General features: G+C 38.0%; 1 protein-coding gene across 4 annotated transcripts in view; it reads left to right on the top strand.

The window, feature by feature from the left end:
* Positions 1-18,636, top strand: part of ATAD2B (ATPase family AAA domain containing 2B) — a 171,118-nt gene that overhangs the window by 143,939 nt on the left and 8,543 nt on the right. For all 4 annotated transcript variants that reach the window (XM_007971346.3, XM_007971345.3, XM_007971350.3 and 1 more), the window contains 3 exons: positions 9,473-9,595; positions 12,735-12,872; positions 17,170-17,853. In XM_007971346.3, coding sequence (XP_007969537.1) covers positions 9,473-9,595; positions 12,735-12,872; positions 17,170-17,853 — 945 coding nt within the window. The remainder of the gene's footprint in view (positions 1-9,472; positions 9,596-12,734; positions 12,873-17,169; positions 17,854-18,636) is intronic.

Here is an 18,636-nt window from a genome sequence, read left to right as displayed (position 1 = left end):
CTTCCAGTTGTAAGTAACCCCTTCATCTCTGAATCTCATAATGTAACTTTTCTGAGACGTTTACTCCTTTTTTACCCATAGTTATTTGTTTACGTATCTTTACCCCTTGTTTTAGACTCAAAGTCTATTGAGAACAGGATCTATATAGGCATCTTGTGTAGAGCATATTCTTAATAAATGTGGCCAATGAGTAAATGTTATTCATTATTCTATTTTTATTTTATTTACTTATTTGAGACAGAGTTTTGCTCTTGTTGCCCAGGCTGGAGCACAGTGGCACGATCTCACCTCACTGCAATCCCCACCTCCCGGGTTCAAGCAATTCTCCTGCCTCAACCTCCTGAGTACCTGGGACTATAGGCATGCGCCACCATGTCCGGCTAATTTTTGTATTTTTAGTAGAGACAGGATTTCACCATGTTGGTCAGGCTGGTCTCGAACTCCTGTCCTCAGGTGATCCACCCGCCTCGGCCTTCCAAAGTGTTGAGATTACAGATGTGAGCCTCTGTGCCTAACCTCTATTTTTAGATACTAACTCAAGGAATCTCAGATTAGGTAGAAATTATAAAATGGAGACACGGTAATATTATGTAGAAATATGCACAAATGCTAATAATATGTAAATATGACCTGAACCAGTAAATATAGTTAAATTTTTTTTTATTTTTTGTTTTTTTTGGAGACAAGGTCTCACGCTGTTGCCTGGACCTGAGTGCAGTGGCATGATCTTGGTTCACTGCAGCCTTGACCTCCTGGGCACCAGTGATCCTCCCACCTCAGCCCCCTCGAGTAGCTAGGACTACAGCTACAGGACTTACCACCATGCCTGGCTAATTTTAAAATATTTTTCTATAGATGGGGTCTTGCTATGTTGACTATACTGGTCTCAAACTCTTCAAGTGATCCTCTTGCTGCATCCTCCCAAAGTGTTGAGATTATAGGTGTGAGCCACCATGCCCAGCCAAATTTCTTATTTATGAAATTATTTGGGATGAAAAATCATAACATGAAAATTAGCTTTTCCTAAAAATATGGTTACTCTTAATAATTTTATTGAACAAAACCTCAGCTAATGTACTTCTGGGATTTTTTTTTTCTTCATAATGAACTAAAAGTAAAAGTTTACCAATTACAAAAGAAGCATCAACACAGTGAAATTGCTGTTACTTTCATTAAAGTAGTGCTTCTGTTAATTTTATAGATACTCATCTATATGTCCTAAGTAGCAATTACTTTTTACTGAAGACAATGTAAGTGGTAATATCTTTATTTTATAGATGAGGAGATTGGGGCTCAGAAAGGTTATATAATCCGTGTGCAAACCCACAGATGTTATATGGCACAACTGAATGGATTGAGAACTGTCTTGACTTCAAAGCCAATATGTGGGTTTTTTTGCTGTGCTTATGTAACCTGCAAATTGCATGGATTTGTACAATCTTAAAATCTTAAAGTATGAGACAGAGTAGAAACTCATAAATATGTAGTTTCTATTCCCACATGATTTTAAACCTAGAGTTTTAAATGATGAATGAGTCTTTGAATCCACAAACAAAATTATATTCATGTGCAGTTTTCAACTTTTATTCTCTTCTTTTTTTTCCCCTCCCCCAAGATGGGGTCTCACTCTGTTGCCCAAGATGGGGTCTCACTCTGTTGCCTAGTCTGGAGTGCAGTGGTGCGATCATGGCTCACTGTAGCCATCATAGCTGACCTGAGCCACCGACCTCCCTGGCTCAACTAATCTTCCCACTTCAGCCTCCTGAATAACTGGGACCACATGAGCCACCAATACTGGCTAACTTTTTAATTTTTTGTAGAGATGGAGTCTCCATATGTTGCCCAGGCTGGTCTCAAACTCCTGGCCTCAAGCAATCCTCCTGCCTCAGTTTCCTAAAGTGTTGAGATTATAGATGTGAGCCATGATGCCCAGCCATATTCTGTTCTTATAAGGATCCAGGTCAAAAAGATTAAGAACCTAGGATTATCATGGACATCCCTTCTAGTTTTAATATTCTTTAAGTTTGTGATTATATGCTAGGTGTCATCTTAGACACTCTTCTAAACAATGATTGAAAACTGTAATGATAGGCACATGAAAAAGCAATGCCCTGGTCAGGCGCAGTGGCCCACACCTGTAATCCCAGCACTTTGGGAGACTGAGGTGGGCAGATCGCTTGAGCCCAGGAATGTGAGACCAGCATGTGACCTGGGCAACATGGCAAGACACCATCTCTACAAAAAATACAAAAATTAGCCGGGCATGGTGGCGCATGCCTGTGGTCCTATTAATAGCTGCTTGGGACACTGAGGCAGAGAGGATTGTTTGAGCCCAGGAGGTTGATGCTGCTATAAGCCATGATCATTCCACCGCATTCTAGCTTGGGTAACAGAGTGAGACCTTGTACCCCCACCCCCATCCCCCCAAAAAAGGAGTGTCCCCTCTCAAATGCAGATTTTTTTAAAAGAATATATTCCTTGTCTTCCATACTAGTGGGAAATTTTTATGGATTTTTTTTTTCTTCATTTATTCTTTTTTCTTGCTTAATTTAGGGTAGTGTTGGGATAGAAGATATACTTTATAAAAAGCAGAAAGACCAATCATTGAGTTATTTTAGAGATAATATGCCAGATCCATGCCTTTAGATTTAATCTTACCTCTTTTTTAGTTTCTCTTCATTCAAGCCGAGGTAGAAAGCCAGTGGTGGAAAGTTGTGGTATTGCATAGGCTACACACATTGTATTGTCAACGTGAAAGTATAGCTACTTCTAAGGATGTTGACGTTCATTGTAGTTTTTTATTTATAGTAGCTAAAATTAGAGGCAATTTAAAACTTCCAAAAAGAGAACAATACTTTTGAAAAATTAAAGCACATCCTACTTTGGATTGTTGGACAACTATTAAAGTTTGGTTTTCAAAGAGTATTTAAAAGACACCAGGAGACTTCTTGTTTTCTTCTTCAGGCCAAGATGGAGTAAAAGGGATTCAATTTATTTACCCCCTCACATGAAACAATGAAAAAAAAAATGAACAAAATATATTTAAACAAAAACTCTTTGGAAGGCATTAGACACCAGGCAACACAGGACAGTGATTCCCAAAAGATAGAAACAAGTAAGAGGAGCAGTGTGGTTGCCTGGAGACAATTTCCAGATACCAGCCCAAGGAGGAGCAACCCAGGCGTATTCTGGAGGTCCTCTGAATTGAGGAGCCAGACCTGGGAATCTGAAGAGGCCACAGTGGTTTGCATTTGTAGGGAAGATTACCAGAAAGAAGAAAGCTGCACAGAGAGAACACTGCGGCTATCTCCAGGAGGTCCTACCCTAGTGTTTAACTAAGTACTGGTTAGTGCATATGTGTGAGAAAACTATCTGAGGCCAGAGAAGGAGAGGGAATATTCCTTGAAGTTCACACAGGGGCTACAATAGAGTTAGAGCTAATAAACCAACAAGGAGATAAAATGGAATCATAAAAAGGTATATAGTAATTCCAAGAGAAGTGAGAAAAAGAGGAAAAGGGGAACAAAGAACATATAAGACGAGTAGAAAATAAATAGCGACCATATCAACAATCACATATTATCACATTAAAAGGAAATGCTCTAAGGGTCAGCAGACTGTCATCAAGCTGACAGCCTGTATTTGTAAGTCAAATGTTTTTACTGGAACAAAATCTTTCCCCCATCCCGGCTTTTCAGTTCAATGATAAATGATGTCTACAAAAAGCCTACAGTTCTCATCATACTAGTGATGAAAGAGTAAGTACTTTCTCCTTAAGATCAGAAACATGACCAGGATGTCTGCTTTTACCAATTCTATCTAACACTAAACCGGAGCTTTCAGCCAATGCAGTAAGGTAAGAAAAAGAAATAAAGGCATCCCTACTTCCAGAAAGAAAGAAGTAAAACTGTTGTTGTTTGTAGACATATGATGTCTACATAGAAAATCCTATGGAATATTTAAAGAAGCTGTTAGAACATATAAGTGAAGTTAGGGTTGCAGGAGACAGGATCAGTATGTAAAACACTTGTTTTTCTATATACTAGCAACAAACAGAAAATTGAAATAACATCAAAAAATAACATAAAATATAGATAAATCTGACAAAAGGCATGTAAGTAAGACTTATACATTAAAAACTATAAAACTTTGGTGAGAAAAATTAAAGAAGACCCAAATAAATGGAGATATATGTCATGGCTTATGGATTGGAAGAGTAAACATTGTGAAGATGTAATTTCTCCCCAGATTGAACCACAGGTTCAACACCATCCAATCAGAATTCCAGCAGGCATTTGATAGAAATTGACAAACTGATTCTAAAATTCATATAAAGATGAAAAGGACCTAGAATAGTCAAAACAACTTTGAAAAATAAAAACAGTTGGAAGACTTAATACTACTTTATTGTAAGACTTACAAAGTTACAGTAATCTAGACAGTGTATATTGGCATGAAGTTTGACAAATAAGTCAATGAAATAGCATAGAGTCCTGAAATAGATGCACACATAGAGGGTCAATTGCTTTTTGACAAAGATACAAAGTCAGTTCAGTTAAGAAAGTAGATTAATTTCAACAGATAGTGTTGGAACAATTGGATATCAGCATGCAAAAAAAGACCTTTGTATACAAAAGTTGACTCACAATGGATCACATACCTAAATACAAGAGCTTAAAACCTATAGCCAGAATATTAAGTCTCAGAATTTAATAATAACCCAATTTAAATAATGGACATAAGAGCTGAAGACACTTTACCAAAGAAGATATACAGAAGACAAATACACTCATGAAAAGATATTCAGCCTCATTAATCTTATTTATTTATTTATGGAGATGGAGTCTCTGTCACCTAGGCTGGAGTGCAGTGGTGTGATCTCAGCTCACTGCAACCTCCACCTCCTGGGTTCAAGCGATTCTCCTGCCTCAGCCTCCCGAGTAGCTGAGATTACAGGCACACACCACCATACCCGGCCTTTTTAAAATATATTTTTAGTAGAGATGGGGTTTCACCATTTTGGCCAGGCTGGTCTCAAACTCCTGACCTCGGGTGATCCACCCGCCTTGGTCTTCCAAAGTGCTGGGATTACAGGTGTGAGCTACCTCACCCAGCTGACCTCATTAATCTTTAGTGAAATGCAAATTAAGACCACAATGAGGCCAGGTGCAGTTGCTCATGCCTGTAATCCTAGCACTTTGGGAGGCCAAGGTGGGCGGATCACCTGAGGTCAGGGGTTCAAGACCAGTCTGGACAACATGGTGAATCCCTGTCTCTACTAAATATACAAAAATTAGCTGGGTGAGGTGGCACACTCTTGTAATCCCAGCTACTCAGGAGGCAGAGGATGCAGTGAGCTGAGATTGTGCCACTGTACTCCATCCTGGGCAACAGAATGAGATACCATTAAACACCTCTAAGGATCGTCTGAAACTGAGAAGACCATATCAAATATAATCAAGGATATGGAGTAACTGGAACTGTGATGCACTGTGGTAGGAATGTAAAATGGTACAACTGACTTGGAAAACAATCTAGAAGTTTCTTAGAACGTTTAACATGCATTATAGTCATCTCTCCATATCTGCTTTGGAACCTGTGGATACAAAGGGCTGACTGTACTACCTCTTTTTATTTATTTATTTATTTATTTATTCATTTATTTAGAGATTCTGTTTTGCTCTCACCCAGGCTGGAGTGCAGTGGCGTGATCTCGGCTCACTACAACCTCCGCCTCCCGGGTTCAGGCAATTCTCTGCCTCAGCCTCCTGAGTAGCTGGGATTACAGGTGCCTGCCTCCACGTCCGGCTAATTTTTTTGTATTTTTAGTAGAGATGGGGTTTCACCAAATTGTCCAGGCTGGTTGTGAACTCCTGACCTCGTGATCCACCCATCTCAGCCTCCCAAAGTGCTGGGATTATAGGCATGAGCCCCTGTGCCCGGCCACTACCTCATTTTATATGAAAGATGTAAGCGTCTGGGAATTTGATATCCAAGGGGAGATGGAGTCCTGGAACCAATCCCCTGCGGTTGCTGGAGAGCCGTACTTATCATTTGACCTAGCCATTCCACCTCTTAGTATTAACACAAGGAAAATTAACATGTATATTTCCATACAAAGGTTTGTTCATCAGTGTTTATAGTGACTTTGTTTATAATAGCCAAAACCCAGAATTATCCCTCATGTCCACCAGCATGTGAATGGATAAACAAATTGTGTTATACCCATATAATGGATTAATATTCAGCACTAACAAATAATGAAGTACAGATACATGCAAAAATAGGGACAAATAATTATTTTTGTGCTTAAATAATTATGCTGAGTGAAAGAATCCTGATTAAAAATAATCTTTGTGATTCCACTCGTATATATAATTCTAGAAGATATAAACTGATCTATAGCAAGAGAAAGCAGATCCTTCGTTGCTTGGGAATAGAGGGCTATGGGGAAGGGCGAAGGGAGGAAGACCAAGGGTCACAGGAAACTTTTGGTGATGATAGATATGCTCATTGGCCTTTTTTTTTTTTTTTTTTTTTTTTTCCATGAGACAGGATCTTGCTTTGTTGCCCAGGTTGGAGTGCAGTGGTATGAGCGTGACTCACTGCAGCCTCGACTTCCTTGGGCTCAAGTGATCCTCATGCTTCAGCCTCTCAAGTAGCTGGGACCACAGGCATGCACCACCGTGCTTGCGTAAGTTTTGTATTTTTTGTAGACATGGTGGCTCGCCATGTTGCCCAGGCTGGTCTCAAACTCCTGGGCTCAAGCAGTCCTCCTACCTTTCCCTTCCAAAGTACTTTGGCTACAGGAACTACCACCTCCCCTGGCCCATTTATTATCGTTATTGTTGTGGTAATGTTATGGATGTGTGCTTATGTCAAAATGTATCAAATTATATACTTTAAGTATGAGCAACTTATATGTCTATTATGCTTCAATAGGTCTATTTTTAAGCAAACTTAGGGAAGTACAATATGTACTAAATCAGATTACAAAATCATTGTGTTTTTTGTTCATAAAGAGAATTGTTGAGACACATATTCATGTGCCTACATGGTATATCCAGTGGGATATTTTTTAGGCATCTCCAGACTGAAATCCCTGAAGCTAAACTCTTTAAAATTAATCTCTAACTTCTTTTCCTCCTTTCCTCTCTATTCTGGTTTTGTTTTCTTGTGTGTGTGTGTGTGTGTGTGTGTGTTTGTGTTTTTTTTTTTTTCATCTTTATAAATAGTATGCCCATCTCCCCGTTTTTCATGCAAGAAGCTAGGAAATCATCTTTGATATTTATATTACCCTCTTATCTACTTTATCACCAAGTTGTGTCATTGAGAGCACATTTGAAATTTGTAATCTCATCTTTCACCACTACCATTACCCCAGTTCAAGTCATCATCCTCTCTCACTAAAAGCCCCTTGGTGTTATTCTTGACTCCCCTCAATCCAGTGATCAGAGAACAGCCACAGCAGATCTTTTCAATGATTTACATTGCTCTTAGGATACAATCTAAAATCATTTTAATATGATCAGTTCCTCTTTTCCTCTTGCTTATTATGTTCTGACTACTGTTATAAATAAAGTTTCAGTGCTGCAAAAAAAATAGCACTCAAATATAAAATTTTCTTTTTAATTCTCAGCAAGGCAAGGTACTTCTATAGAAGGGTACGCCCTTATAAATGGAGCAATGGTGGGCACCCACTTGGACAAGGGAGAGGAAGGGGTTCTTATTCCTGACGCATGTAGCCCCTGCTTCTGTGTTGTTCTCTTATTGGCTAGGGTTAGACCGCACAGGCTAAACTAATTCTGATTGGCTAAGGAGAATGACCGGGTAAATGGTTTGGTGGGAAAAATGGGTATGACAGAGCAGGTAATCAAAATGAGTCAGGATGGAGTAGGTAATTGGAATGAGTCAGGGTGGAGCAGGTAATCGGAATGAGTCAAGGTGGAGTAGATAATCAGAATGAGTCAGGGTGGAGCAGGTAATGAAAAAGCTTGCTTTATGAGGAAATTAAGTTTATAAGTAGAAGGCAGAGAATTGAACATACTGACATATTGATTCTTTGAAAAGAAATTTAGAACTCATAATACTACACTGGCTGCATTTCAGTTTCTTGAAATCTCCAAACTCTTTTTACTACAGGATTTTCTCACATAGTATTTTCTGAACCTGCACTAGTATTTTTTTTTCCTCCCTTAATCTTTCAGTAGCTACTTCAGTCTGTGCTTCAAGTGTCAGTTTAAATGCCTCTTCTTCAGAGAGACTTCTTCCTGACTTGCTCAATCTAAATTGGAACCCACACCAGTACCCTGTAGGTTTTCTTCATAGCTGTTATTCAGGGTGTTTTGCTTCTGGGTTTTTTCTTTTTTGGAGGGAGGAGGTGTTAAGTTGGATGTATGGGAGATTATTTGTTCCTGTAGTGGTCTGAAAAAGTCCTTGAAAGTTGATATCATGTATGTTTTGTTCACTGCTGCAGGTGGCCACCATCCAGCTTTCCCTGGTGCAATCAACATTTGTTGAGTGAATGTTTAGAGAAAATGTGTTGGAAGTAAATATATCAGTGGTTGCCTTTGAGTAGTGCATGTTTGGTTTTGTAAGATTACCACAGTGAGCCATAATAACTTTCAAATCAGAAAAGTTATAAAGTATCTCTGTAACTTTGTCTATACTGTTTGCCTTTACTAGAGAGGAAAAAGCAAATGATGTTTTGGAACTTTGGATTCTTGCTCTTGATACTGTTAGAATATTAGTTACTTGATATATTACTTGCCTTTTCATATTTCTGAGTTGCGCAGGCATAGGGGGCACTGTTTATATTGTATTGTTTATGAATGGGAACTTCTGGATTAGTGTGAAGCAGAGACTCTTCTTTTAGTACCATTTTTAGGTATAGTTTGCCTGGAACTGTGTTTATGCTTCTCTCCTGGATTGCCTACAATGTATATACCATCTTGCGCCCTTTAGCTTAGAAAGTCTTTCTGTATGTCTCTGTTTTTGTCACATTTAAAAAAATAAGTCACTTTTAGGATATATTGCATTCTTTATCATAGTTTTGACCAATGTCAACTTAGGAGAAATTTAAGATTTTTTGAATTCTTAATATTAATCTCTGACAACTCTGGGGCTGGGCATTTGGTGAATATCCTCTAAACTTTAAAAATTTTTACTGAAAATCACATATTTCTGTTTTCAGAAATTTAAAAGCCGTGGGTATCTTTTTCTTGTAATTCTCCACACTGCTTCAGAAATGGTAATAGGTTTAGTCCTTCCAGGTTCTTCAAGTATAATTTTCAGAGAATTACTAACTTGACTGAGTAGCTTAGTATATTTATTTTTTACCTATACTTTAAATGAACTTTTTCTCACCTAGCAATGCTGTTTATAATTTTGTTTGTATTCTTTTACTTTTTAAGATGTCCTCTGTTAATGTTATTTTGTTTCTATAATAAATGTATGCCAACTTTTTTAACAGATAAAATAATTAGGCACAGGGCTTGTACCCTGAAGGACACTGCACATGCTATCATTGCGGCTGAATTAGATCCAGAATTTAATAAACTTTGTGAGGAAATTAAGGAAGCAAGAATAAAAAGAGGTAAGTTGTAGAAATAAACTTGGCACTGAAGCCTCGTGTGCTCTGTTCAGGCCAAGAGTCCTTCAATGATGTTTCTTTAGGGTTGCTGGTATTATGAAAGTAATGTATTTAATGTATGTATTTAATTTCTGATACTAACGTGTTATGTAAATTCTCAAAGATACTTTCCAACTTTACCTACTGTGAAAGTTTTAGTGTGATAGTGAGTATTACAGAAATGAAGTGTTTCTTAGTGAAATTTGTTTTGTAGGAGCATATCTTTTTTAATAATTTATTTCTAAATGGATTTAGATATCAGATATGGAAAGGTTTTATTTTTCATCAGTTTACTTTCTGATACTTTAAAAACATGTTTAGGAATACTGTTTTTCCCACCCTAGTGAAATTTATATGCAATTTTGTTATTAGAAACACAGAATTAGCAATTGTGGTTTGTCGATTCAGTTTATAATCTTGTCCTTGAGGAACTCACATTTTAGTAGGAGAGAGAGAAATGTAAAACAAATCAAGTACAGTGTGTTGTATGCACTGGTTGAAGCATGTTCAGATCACAGAGACGAGAGACCTCCTAGTAGGGAACCAGAGTAAGGAGTGAATATAGAAGTGTTCTCTTTAATGGACTAGGGAGGCAGTGACAGAGGAGGAGGAGGTGTATTGCAAACAGAGAAAGCAATAGCATATGTAAAGGCACACAGGTGTGAAATAGCTTGATGTGTGTTGGAAGATCTTTAAACTGGTATTGCTAAAGATATACAGAATGCTGGAAATAGGGCTCAAGAGGTGCGGGGTCCAGGACACAAAGATTATGAAGAAACTTTTCTTCTACCTTTTTAGAGAGCTTTTCCCTGACCACCTAATCTAATAGAGGCTTTGGTAGCATTTGGCATTATATTATTATTTTTTTTGTCATGTCCTCCTTATTTAGGGTATCAGCACTTCAAATGTCTTGTTTATAGCTTTACTTCAATCCCTAGAACCCAGTCTGATATAAAACAAGTTTTTGGTAAATATTTGAATAAATCAGTGTCATGCTAAGGAGTTTGTACTTTATCTTGTAGATCAGTGTTTTCAAAAATGTCTGCCTATTACCCACATTAGCTTAGACCTATGAATTAGATTCTCTGAGAATATTAAGGCCAAGAAATCTTTATTTGAACAAACTACCTAAGAGATTTTATGTACACTACAGTTTGATAGCTATAGACAATAGAAATAATTGAAGGATTTTAAGCAGTGAAATGAATTGGTCGAATTGCCTTGGTGGGAAGAAGTAGCATAGTTCCAGTGTGCCAGGGTAGGAAGATGAGAGATCAGTTTAAAAGCTGTTGGAGCCCATTTGAAAAGGGTTTGGCAATTTCTAAAAAATTAAACATGGATTTACTATATGACCCAGTGATTCTACTCTTAGGAATCTACCCAAGAAAAATGAAAATACATGTGCACACAAACACTTGTATGTTCCATAGGACCATTGTTTATAATAACCACAAACTGGAAACAACCCAGATGTCTGTCAGCTGGTGAATGGGTAAGGAAAGCACAGGATACCCATACGAGTGCATACTACTTAGTAATAAAAGGGAACACAGTACTGATACACAGTACAACATGGACAAATTTCAAAAACATGCTGGCTGAACATGGTGGCTCATGCCTGTAATCCCAGCATTTTCGGTGGCAGAGGTTGAAGAATCGCTTGAGCCAAGGAGTTTGAGACCGGCCTGGGCAACATGGCGAGATACCATCTCTACAAAAAATGAAAAATACTAGCTGGGTGTGGTGGTGTACACTTGTGATCCTAGCCATTTGGAAGGCCGAGTTGGGAGGATTGCTTGAGCCCAGAAGGTTGAGGCTGCAGTGAGCCATGTTCATGCCACTGCAGTCCATCTTGGGTGACAGAGCAAGATGTTGTCTCAACAAAAAAAAAACCCCAAAACATTATGCTAAATAAAAATAGCCAGACCCAGAAGACTACATATTGTATGATTTCTTTTATATAAAATGTCCAGAAAAGGCAAGTTTACAGAGACAAAAAGTGGAGTAGTGGTTGCCTGGGACAGTTATCTAAAATTGGATTGCTGTGTTAATTTTACAACTCTGTACATCTACTAAAAACTACTGTACACCTAAAACAGGTGACTTTTATGTTATATACATTGTATCTCAGTAAAGCTGTTGGGGAACAAAAATGAAGTAGGAAGGGAGATAGAAGAGATTAATGTAAGTGATATGTAGCTGCAGGGATGAAGAGCACTGTGAAGTGAAGGAAGAGTAAAAACTGGCTGTGATATTGCTGGTTGAGTGACTTAGTAGATGCTAATACTCCCAATCTAGATAGGGAATATATAGGAATGAACTGTTTTGTTTTGTAGGGAAAGATAAACCAGTTATCTTTAATTTGATCTATCTTTAGGAAATTCAGTTGGAGATATGAACTAAGGAGTTGTATATATAGATCAGAAGTTGTATATATAGATCAGAGATGTTTGGGCTAAAGATACAGATTTGAGAATTATTGTATAATAGTAATTGAACCTGAACACGATACTTTGTTGGGGAACGTGTAGATTAGAGTAAGAAGAAAAGTGGTTACAGAGAGAACCTGAAGAAAAACCAACTTAAGGACCACATAGAAGAAATAAATCTCTAGTGAAGAAAATTAAGATAGAATGATTAGTCTTAGGATTATAATGCAGGTCAACCAAACTGACTGCAGTGTGGTGCGACAGGAAGCAAATAGCATTTTGAAACAGTTCGTGGGAATGGGGTTTAGTGGCCCAGTAGACTGTTGTACATTCTAAGATGGCAGAGATCATGTTTTTGGATAATGTATAATCTTATTGTTCCACAGTCATAATAATGTAAAATGTGCCCCTTTGTGAATTAAAATGAATAAAAATAGGGCCCCTTTGGGCATTAAGTGTAAACATGGCCTGCCAGATTGTTTGATTTTTATGATTTTGTATCTAAGTTTCTTACCCATCCTAAAACAAAAGACACTGCTTTCATTGGAATTGCAAACTGCCCAAGTATAATTAATGACTTTAAAACTCAGTTTTGTATTTGAGATTTTTTAAAAACCTTTTGGTTTATGTAGCTGGGAATATTTAAAGAGGTATTGCTTATCTTCTGCTTGCAGGCTTATCAGTAACGTCAGAACAAATAAATCCTCATAGTACTGGAGCTCGGAAGACAGAAACTAGAGTTGAAGAGGCATTTCGGCACAAACAAAGAAATCCAATGGATGTCTGGCACAACTCTGCAAATAAATGTGCATGTGAGTATTTGAGCTCATGTTATCCAGTAGTGAGAACAACTGAGAATGATGTAGATATGTTAGGAATTTGGTACAAACCAAAGTGCTGCTGTTTTCCCACAGCTCTTTTAATCTCTTTTCAGAGGTGAAGAAGAGCTTGTGGGGTAAATGCTGAATCAGAAATATATTTCTTTAACTCTATTTGATGTTTTCTATCCCTATTCAATATTTGCTATGACAGTTGGACTAGGCTTGAATATTTTCAGTTTTAAACTTTGGTTTTTGGATAGCTATGTGGAGCCAGTAGAATTTTTATCCGCCCCTGTCCTTATCCTCCACTCCTCCTTTTTTTTTGAGCCGGAGTCTCGCTCTGTCACCCAGGCTGGAGTGCAGTGGCGCGATCTCGGCTCACTGCAAGCTCCGCTGCCTCCTGGGTTCACGCCATTCTCCTGCCTCAGCCTCCCTAGAAGCTGGGACTACAGGCGCCGCCACCACACCCGGCTAATTTTTTTGTATTTTTAGTAGAGACGGGGTTTCACCGTGTTCGCCAGGATGGTCTTGATCTCCTGACCTCGTAATCCGCCCGCCTCGGCCTCCCAAAGTGCTGGGATTACAGGCGTGAGCCACCGCGCCATTCTATCTTAATTTTCCCTCCACTCCTTCTTGTACACAATGCAGGATATTCTCCTTAGGGTGGGAAATGGACACTCCTGCGTGTGGGTGTGTCTTATCTGGCAGCAGGAAATTGATTTTTCTGAGAGAGTACTTTGTGTTCAGTTTGAAAAATTGGCACAGCCTTCTTTGTAGTTTTTGTGAGATGTATTTAACAGGAAAATTCGGAGATTTTTTGTACTCATTCAGCGTCTTTCTAATAGCGTCCTTCTGTTTCACTGAAGATAGCCTTCCTTGGAAGATACATGCTGTTATTCTGGTATAAAGGTGATAATCCAGGTTAAGTTCCCTTATCCAAAATGCTTGGGACCCACAAATGTTTTGGAGTTTGTATTTTTTTGGATTTTGGAATATTTGCATTGTACTTAACCGGTTCAGCATCCCTAATCCAAAAATCAGATATCTGAAATGCTCTAATGAGCAGTTACTTTGAACAACATGTCAGTGCTCAAAAAGTGTTGGATTTTGGATACGCAACCCGTACTATGTCAGTAAAGCTAGCTATAATATGTGGCATTGAATTTGAATGAATAAACTATACCCGTCTTTTTAAAGCTTGTCCCCTTTTGGTAAGTGGCATTTGTATGTGAGAAAGTTTGAGAAAGGACTTAACGATGCCATGAAACTGATTAAGCCTATTTGGCCTAGTTGTATTTCAGATCATGACTTGGATTGTGTAGCATAGTACTCTCTTTAAACTTTGAAATTCTTTCCATTCTATGCATCTGCTACAAATATTGATGAATGAAAATGCATTGAATATTCACTTTAAGAAGTTTTAAGTGCCTTTAAATATTTTAAAAACTGTTTGAATCTACAAATATGAGTTTTGTTTTCTCTTACCAGTAGATGGCATATGTGACCCATCATTTTTCTGTTTTACATTAACTTAAATAATAAATCTGAATGTCCCTAAGGCATAGTTGCTTTCCTAAGGCCTTGGTTTTGGAAACAAACTCAGTGATGCTATAAAAAATTGACTCTAAAGATCGTGTCTCTAAATGGACTTTTCACCCAGAGCACCCTGATGAAGGAAGTGGGTGTGGATGTGTGTGTGTGTGTGTGTTTATGTGTGTATATATATAATTATTTATTTTTTCTTGAGACAGAGTCTCTCTCTGTTGCCCTGGCTGGAGTGCAGTGGCACAGTCTTACCTCACTGCAACCTCCGCCTCCTTGGGTTCAAGCAATTCTCCCACCTCAGCTTCCCAAGCGACTGGGACTACAGGCACCCATCACCACGCCTGGCTTATTTTTTGTATTTTTAGTAGAGATGGGGTTTCACCATGTTGATCAGGCAGGTCTCAAACTCCTGACTTCAAGTGATCCGCCTGCCTCGGCCTCCCAAAGCTCTGGGAGTACAGGCGTGAGCCACCGTGCCTAGCTGGAAATGATATATTAAGCATTAGGTCCACAAATATATATACTCTTGCCACATGCCAGGTACTGTGAAGATACATCAGTGACTAAAACAAAAATCTTCTTGTGGAGCTAATGTGATCTGTTTTTCTTATTTTGCCAAAATTATACCAACCATTAGAAATAATTATGTAAGGAAAAGAAAAATACCTCTAGTCCTACTTCCCAAAGATTAAGAACATTTTCTCTTACATATTAGCCAGAATGAAAGCATCCTGGAGTAACTTGCTTCAGTGGGGCTCCCAGCCTTTGCTTATGTACTGCATGTCAGGTAGTTGAGGTGACTCTTGATTGAGCAGAGTTCAGCTTCATTTTGCTCTAGTTTCATGGCTTAGGAAAGAAAAAGGGGACCTATTGTACTTTCAGTTACATGGTTGGAGAATAAGAGAGGTTACAGTGTCAGGAATGGCCTATCAGGTGGTAAAAACGTAATACTCTAACTTTCAGAGTCAGAGCAAGCTGAATGCTTTTTATTTTTTATATGAACTAGATTAGTTTTTCTTCTAGCTAATGGGGTGTTTACAAATGCCTATCACCTGAGCCTGTGTACCGGATTTTAACAGTAGATTAATACAGAAATTTTCTTCTCTGTGATAATTACCCTGTAACTTTAAATTATATAAATAGAAATAAATAGGGGAAAAGAATGAAGAGTTAGTGCTAACAGGATTACAGTTTTGAAGGAAAAATACATGTTGAGCCAAATGACTAAATAAGAGAAACCTTTAGAAGATATATTCTTAGGTAAGAAAACAGTAATATTTATAAATAAATTTATCCATTTCTTGTGAATTTACAGAGATGCAGCAGGGATTAAAGATGAAAGGATAAAAGAAGTATGTAAATACGCTATATACTGTTGATAGATTCTAAATTCATATTAAGCAGTGTGAATATAAGAAACAAGGGTTGTCATTAAAAGACTATATTCCTTTCTGTCTCTATAAAGCAATTTTTAAATTACAGATTAAACAGCCTACAGTTAATGATTTCATATTTATATTTTCTTTAAAAAATATCTTTGCCCAGGAAGCTTTTCAGCTTTGATGTATTAAACATATATAGTCTTTTTTTTAAGTTAAAATTATTACGTTCATAACCACAGAAAAAATGAATATTTTTGTTCTCTGATACTTTCAACAAACTAGTATTTAGAATTTGGGGTGCGATACTAGAAGTGATTCAGCTCTAGCTTAAGTGGTTTGCTTTAATAATTTTTATATTTAAGTGTTCTGAAGAACACTTAACTGTATTATGCAAGTGTCCCAAATTATAAAAGTTAACTTTTTGTTTATTTAAGGGACAATGAGCTAGACTTACTTAACCATCTACCTCAATTTGATACATATGTGAGAAATTAAAAATTCCAGGGTCCATTAACACCTGGAGGCCCCAGCTGCCTACTCATAAAGCTCAGGATAGTTTCGAGCATCTAAGAGTATAGTCCTTACAACTTTTGTAGGCCTCCCTTTTCACATAAGTGACCAAGTATTTATTTTCAATGTTTTGTTTATGTTGTTCTTGTTGCCTTGATAGCAGAGGGCTTAGTTTTCCTACATATTCTCAAATAACTTTGCGAGAAATTGATGCCGCTGGGTGAACTGTTTGTGCTAGAAGAGATTAACAGTTGGTTCACCAAATTGTCCAAATAACCTTCATAAGGCATCTGTCCATGGTCATACTTAACTTTGAGTGATTCCTTTTCCTGAAAGGAGAGGTTTCTTTGTGAGGATACCTTTAACTGTTCTCTTATGCTGTATTGAATCATGTCTTTATTTTCTTTCATGATGTAGGAGCTACCTTTTGCTAGCAAACACATCCACCTTCCTGGTGGAAATCCAGGGCTTTGACCCCAAACTTTCTGGCAGCCTGGTAATGTGGTCATTCTTTAAATGTGTATATTACATGTGTGGCTTCTGGATGTTGAAAATTAGGAACAATTGTAAAGTAGGATCTAGGATAGTAGAATAGATTAGTGCTGAATAAACTCATAATAGGATATACATTCAAAAATGTTTTATTCTGCAGAGTTCATCCCTGACTTCATATCCATTCCATTTGTAGATTGCAAGGATTAGTCAGCATGAATGTTAAGAGCTAAGTAGTTTTTGTTTGTAAGTTACATCAGCATGGGTTTACTTTCTTTTGGGTCCTGTTTAATAAACGTATGTAAAATTGGTATTGCATTCCAAGTTCTACATATCTTTTTTCCTTCCTTGTAAAACAGTTCGGGTTCGGAGAAAATCAAGGCGGCGATCACAGTGGGGTAAAGGAATTATTAAGAAAAGGAAAGTTAATAATTTAAAAAAAGATGAAGAAGACACCAAATTTGCAGACTATGAGAACCATACGGAGGACAGGAAATTATTAGAGAATGGAGAGTTTGAGGTAAGCACTGACTGCCATGAGGAAAATGGAGAAGAGACTGGAGACTTATCTATGACCAATGACGAATCATCCTGTGACATCATGGACATGGACCAGGGGCAGAGGCTTAACAATGGAGCAGGCACAAAAGAGAACTTTGCCTCTACTGAGGAGGAAAGTTCAAATGAATCTCTACTCGTCAACAGCAGCAGTTCCTTAAACCCGGAGCAGACCTCCAGGAAAGAGACTTTCCTTAAAGGAAATTGTCTAAATGGTGAGGCTTCCACTGACAGTTTTGAAGGAATACCAGTTCTGGAATGTCAGAATGGCAAGCTTGAAGTAGTTTCTTTTTGTGATAGTGGAGATAAATGTAGTTCTGAACAAAAGATTCTTCTGGAGGACCAGTCAAAAGAAAAACCAGAAACTTCGATTGAAAATCATGGAGATGATCCTGAGAAACTAGAGGCACTGGAATGTAGCAATAATGAGAAGTTAGAACCTGGCCCTGATGTGGAGGTTAAAGATGCAGAACTGGATAAAGAAGGTAGAGCTAATATTTGAAAAATCTTCTGAAGGTTTAAACTCCAGAGTTAATTCATTGCGTATTTTATCTAGTTCCCAGTAGTAATAGTTGATGAATAATTACACCCCTCTGAGAATCTGTTAAAGTTTTCATCCTGTTCTCTAGAAAAGCGCACGCACACGCGCGCGCGCACACACACACACACACACAGGCATGCACCAAATTTCACTGTAAGTTTCAGAGGGTGTATCGTTTCGAATGCATTGCTTTACTGGCCACTTACTCTTCTGCCTCCTGCCTGATTATCACCCCTAGCCTCAGGGATTTATGACTGAAAGCTATGTAAATCCACAGGTGTTAAGAAGATGGAATTCCAAGAAGAATTATTGGCATGGGCTGGGTGTGGGCAGAGAAGACTTGGTCATAATAGCAGTATGATATATTCGGAGGAGTAATATAGACCTAGATTAAATTACCACTCTTGTTCATTATAATCATGTGACTTTGAGCTCATTATTTACACTCTCCAAGCCTATTTATTCAACTTCATTTATTCCTGTGTTGTTGCAGGGATTAAACGTGTATTTTAATTGCCTCTCGTGGTAACTGGCACATACTAAGGTATATTCATTCCAGGCAGTCATTGTTAGTTGAATCCAAGGGCTGTTCAGTCTAAAAGCCTTCATTGCTTTTTAAGTCCAGTAGTGGAGGAAAGAAGCAGAGCACCATTGTCAAGTTTACCTTGTTCTCAGGGAATCAGAGTGCTCTCCCAGCTTCTGACTTCTTATGGCTACATGATTCATT

Source organism: Chlorocebus sabaeus, chromosome 14 (genome assembly GCF_047675955.1).
Source record: "Chlorocebus sabaeus isolate Y175 chromosome 14, mChlSab1.0.hap1, whole genome shotgun sequence".
Taxonomy (NCBI): domain Eukaryota; kingdom Metazoa; phylum Chordata; class Mammalia; order Primates; family Cercopithecidae; genus Chlorocebus; species Chlorocebus sabaeus.
This window is presented reverse-complemented; position numbering and strand designations above follow the sequence as displayed.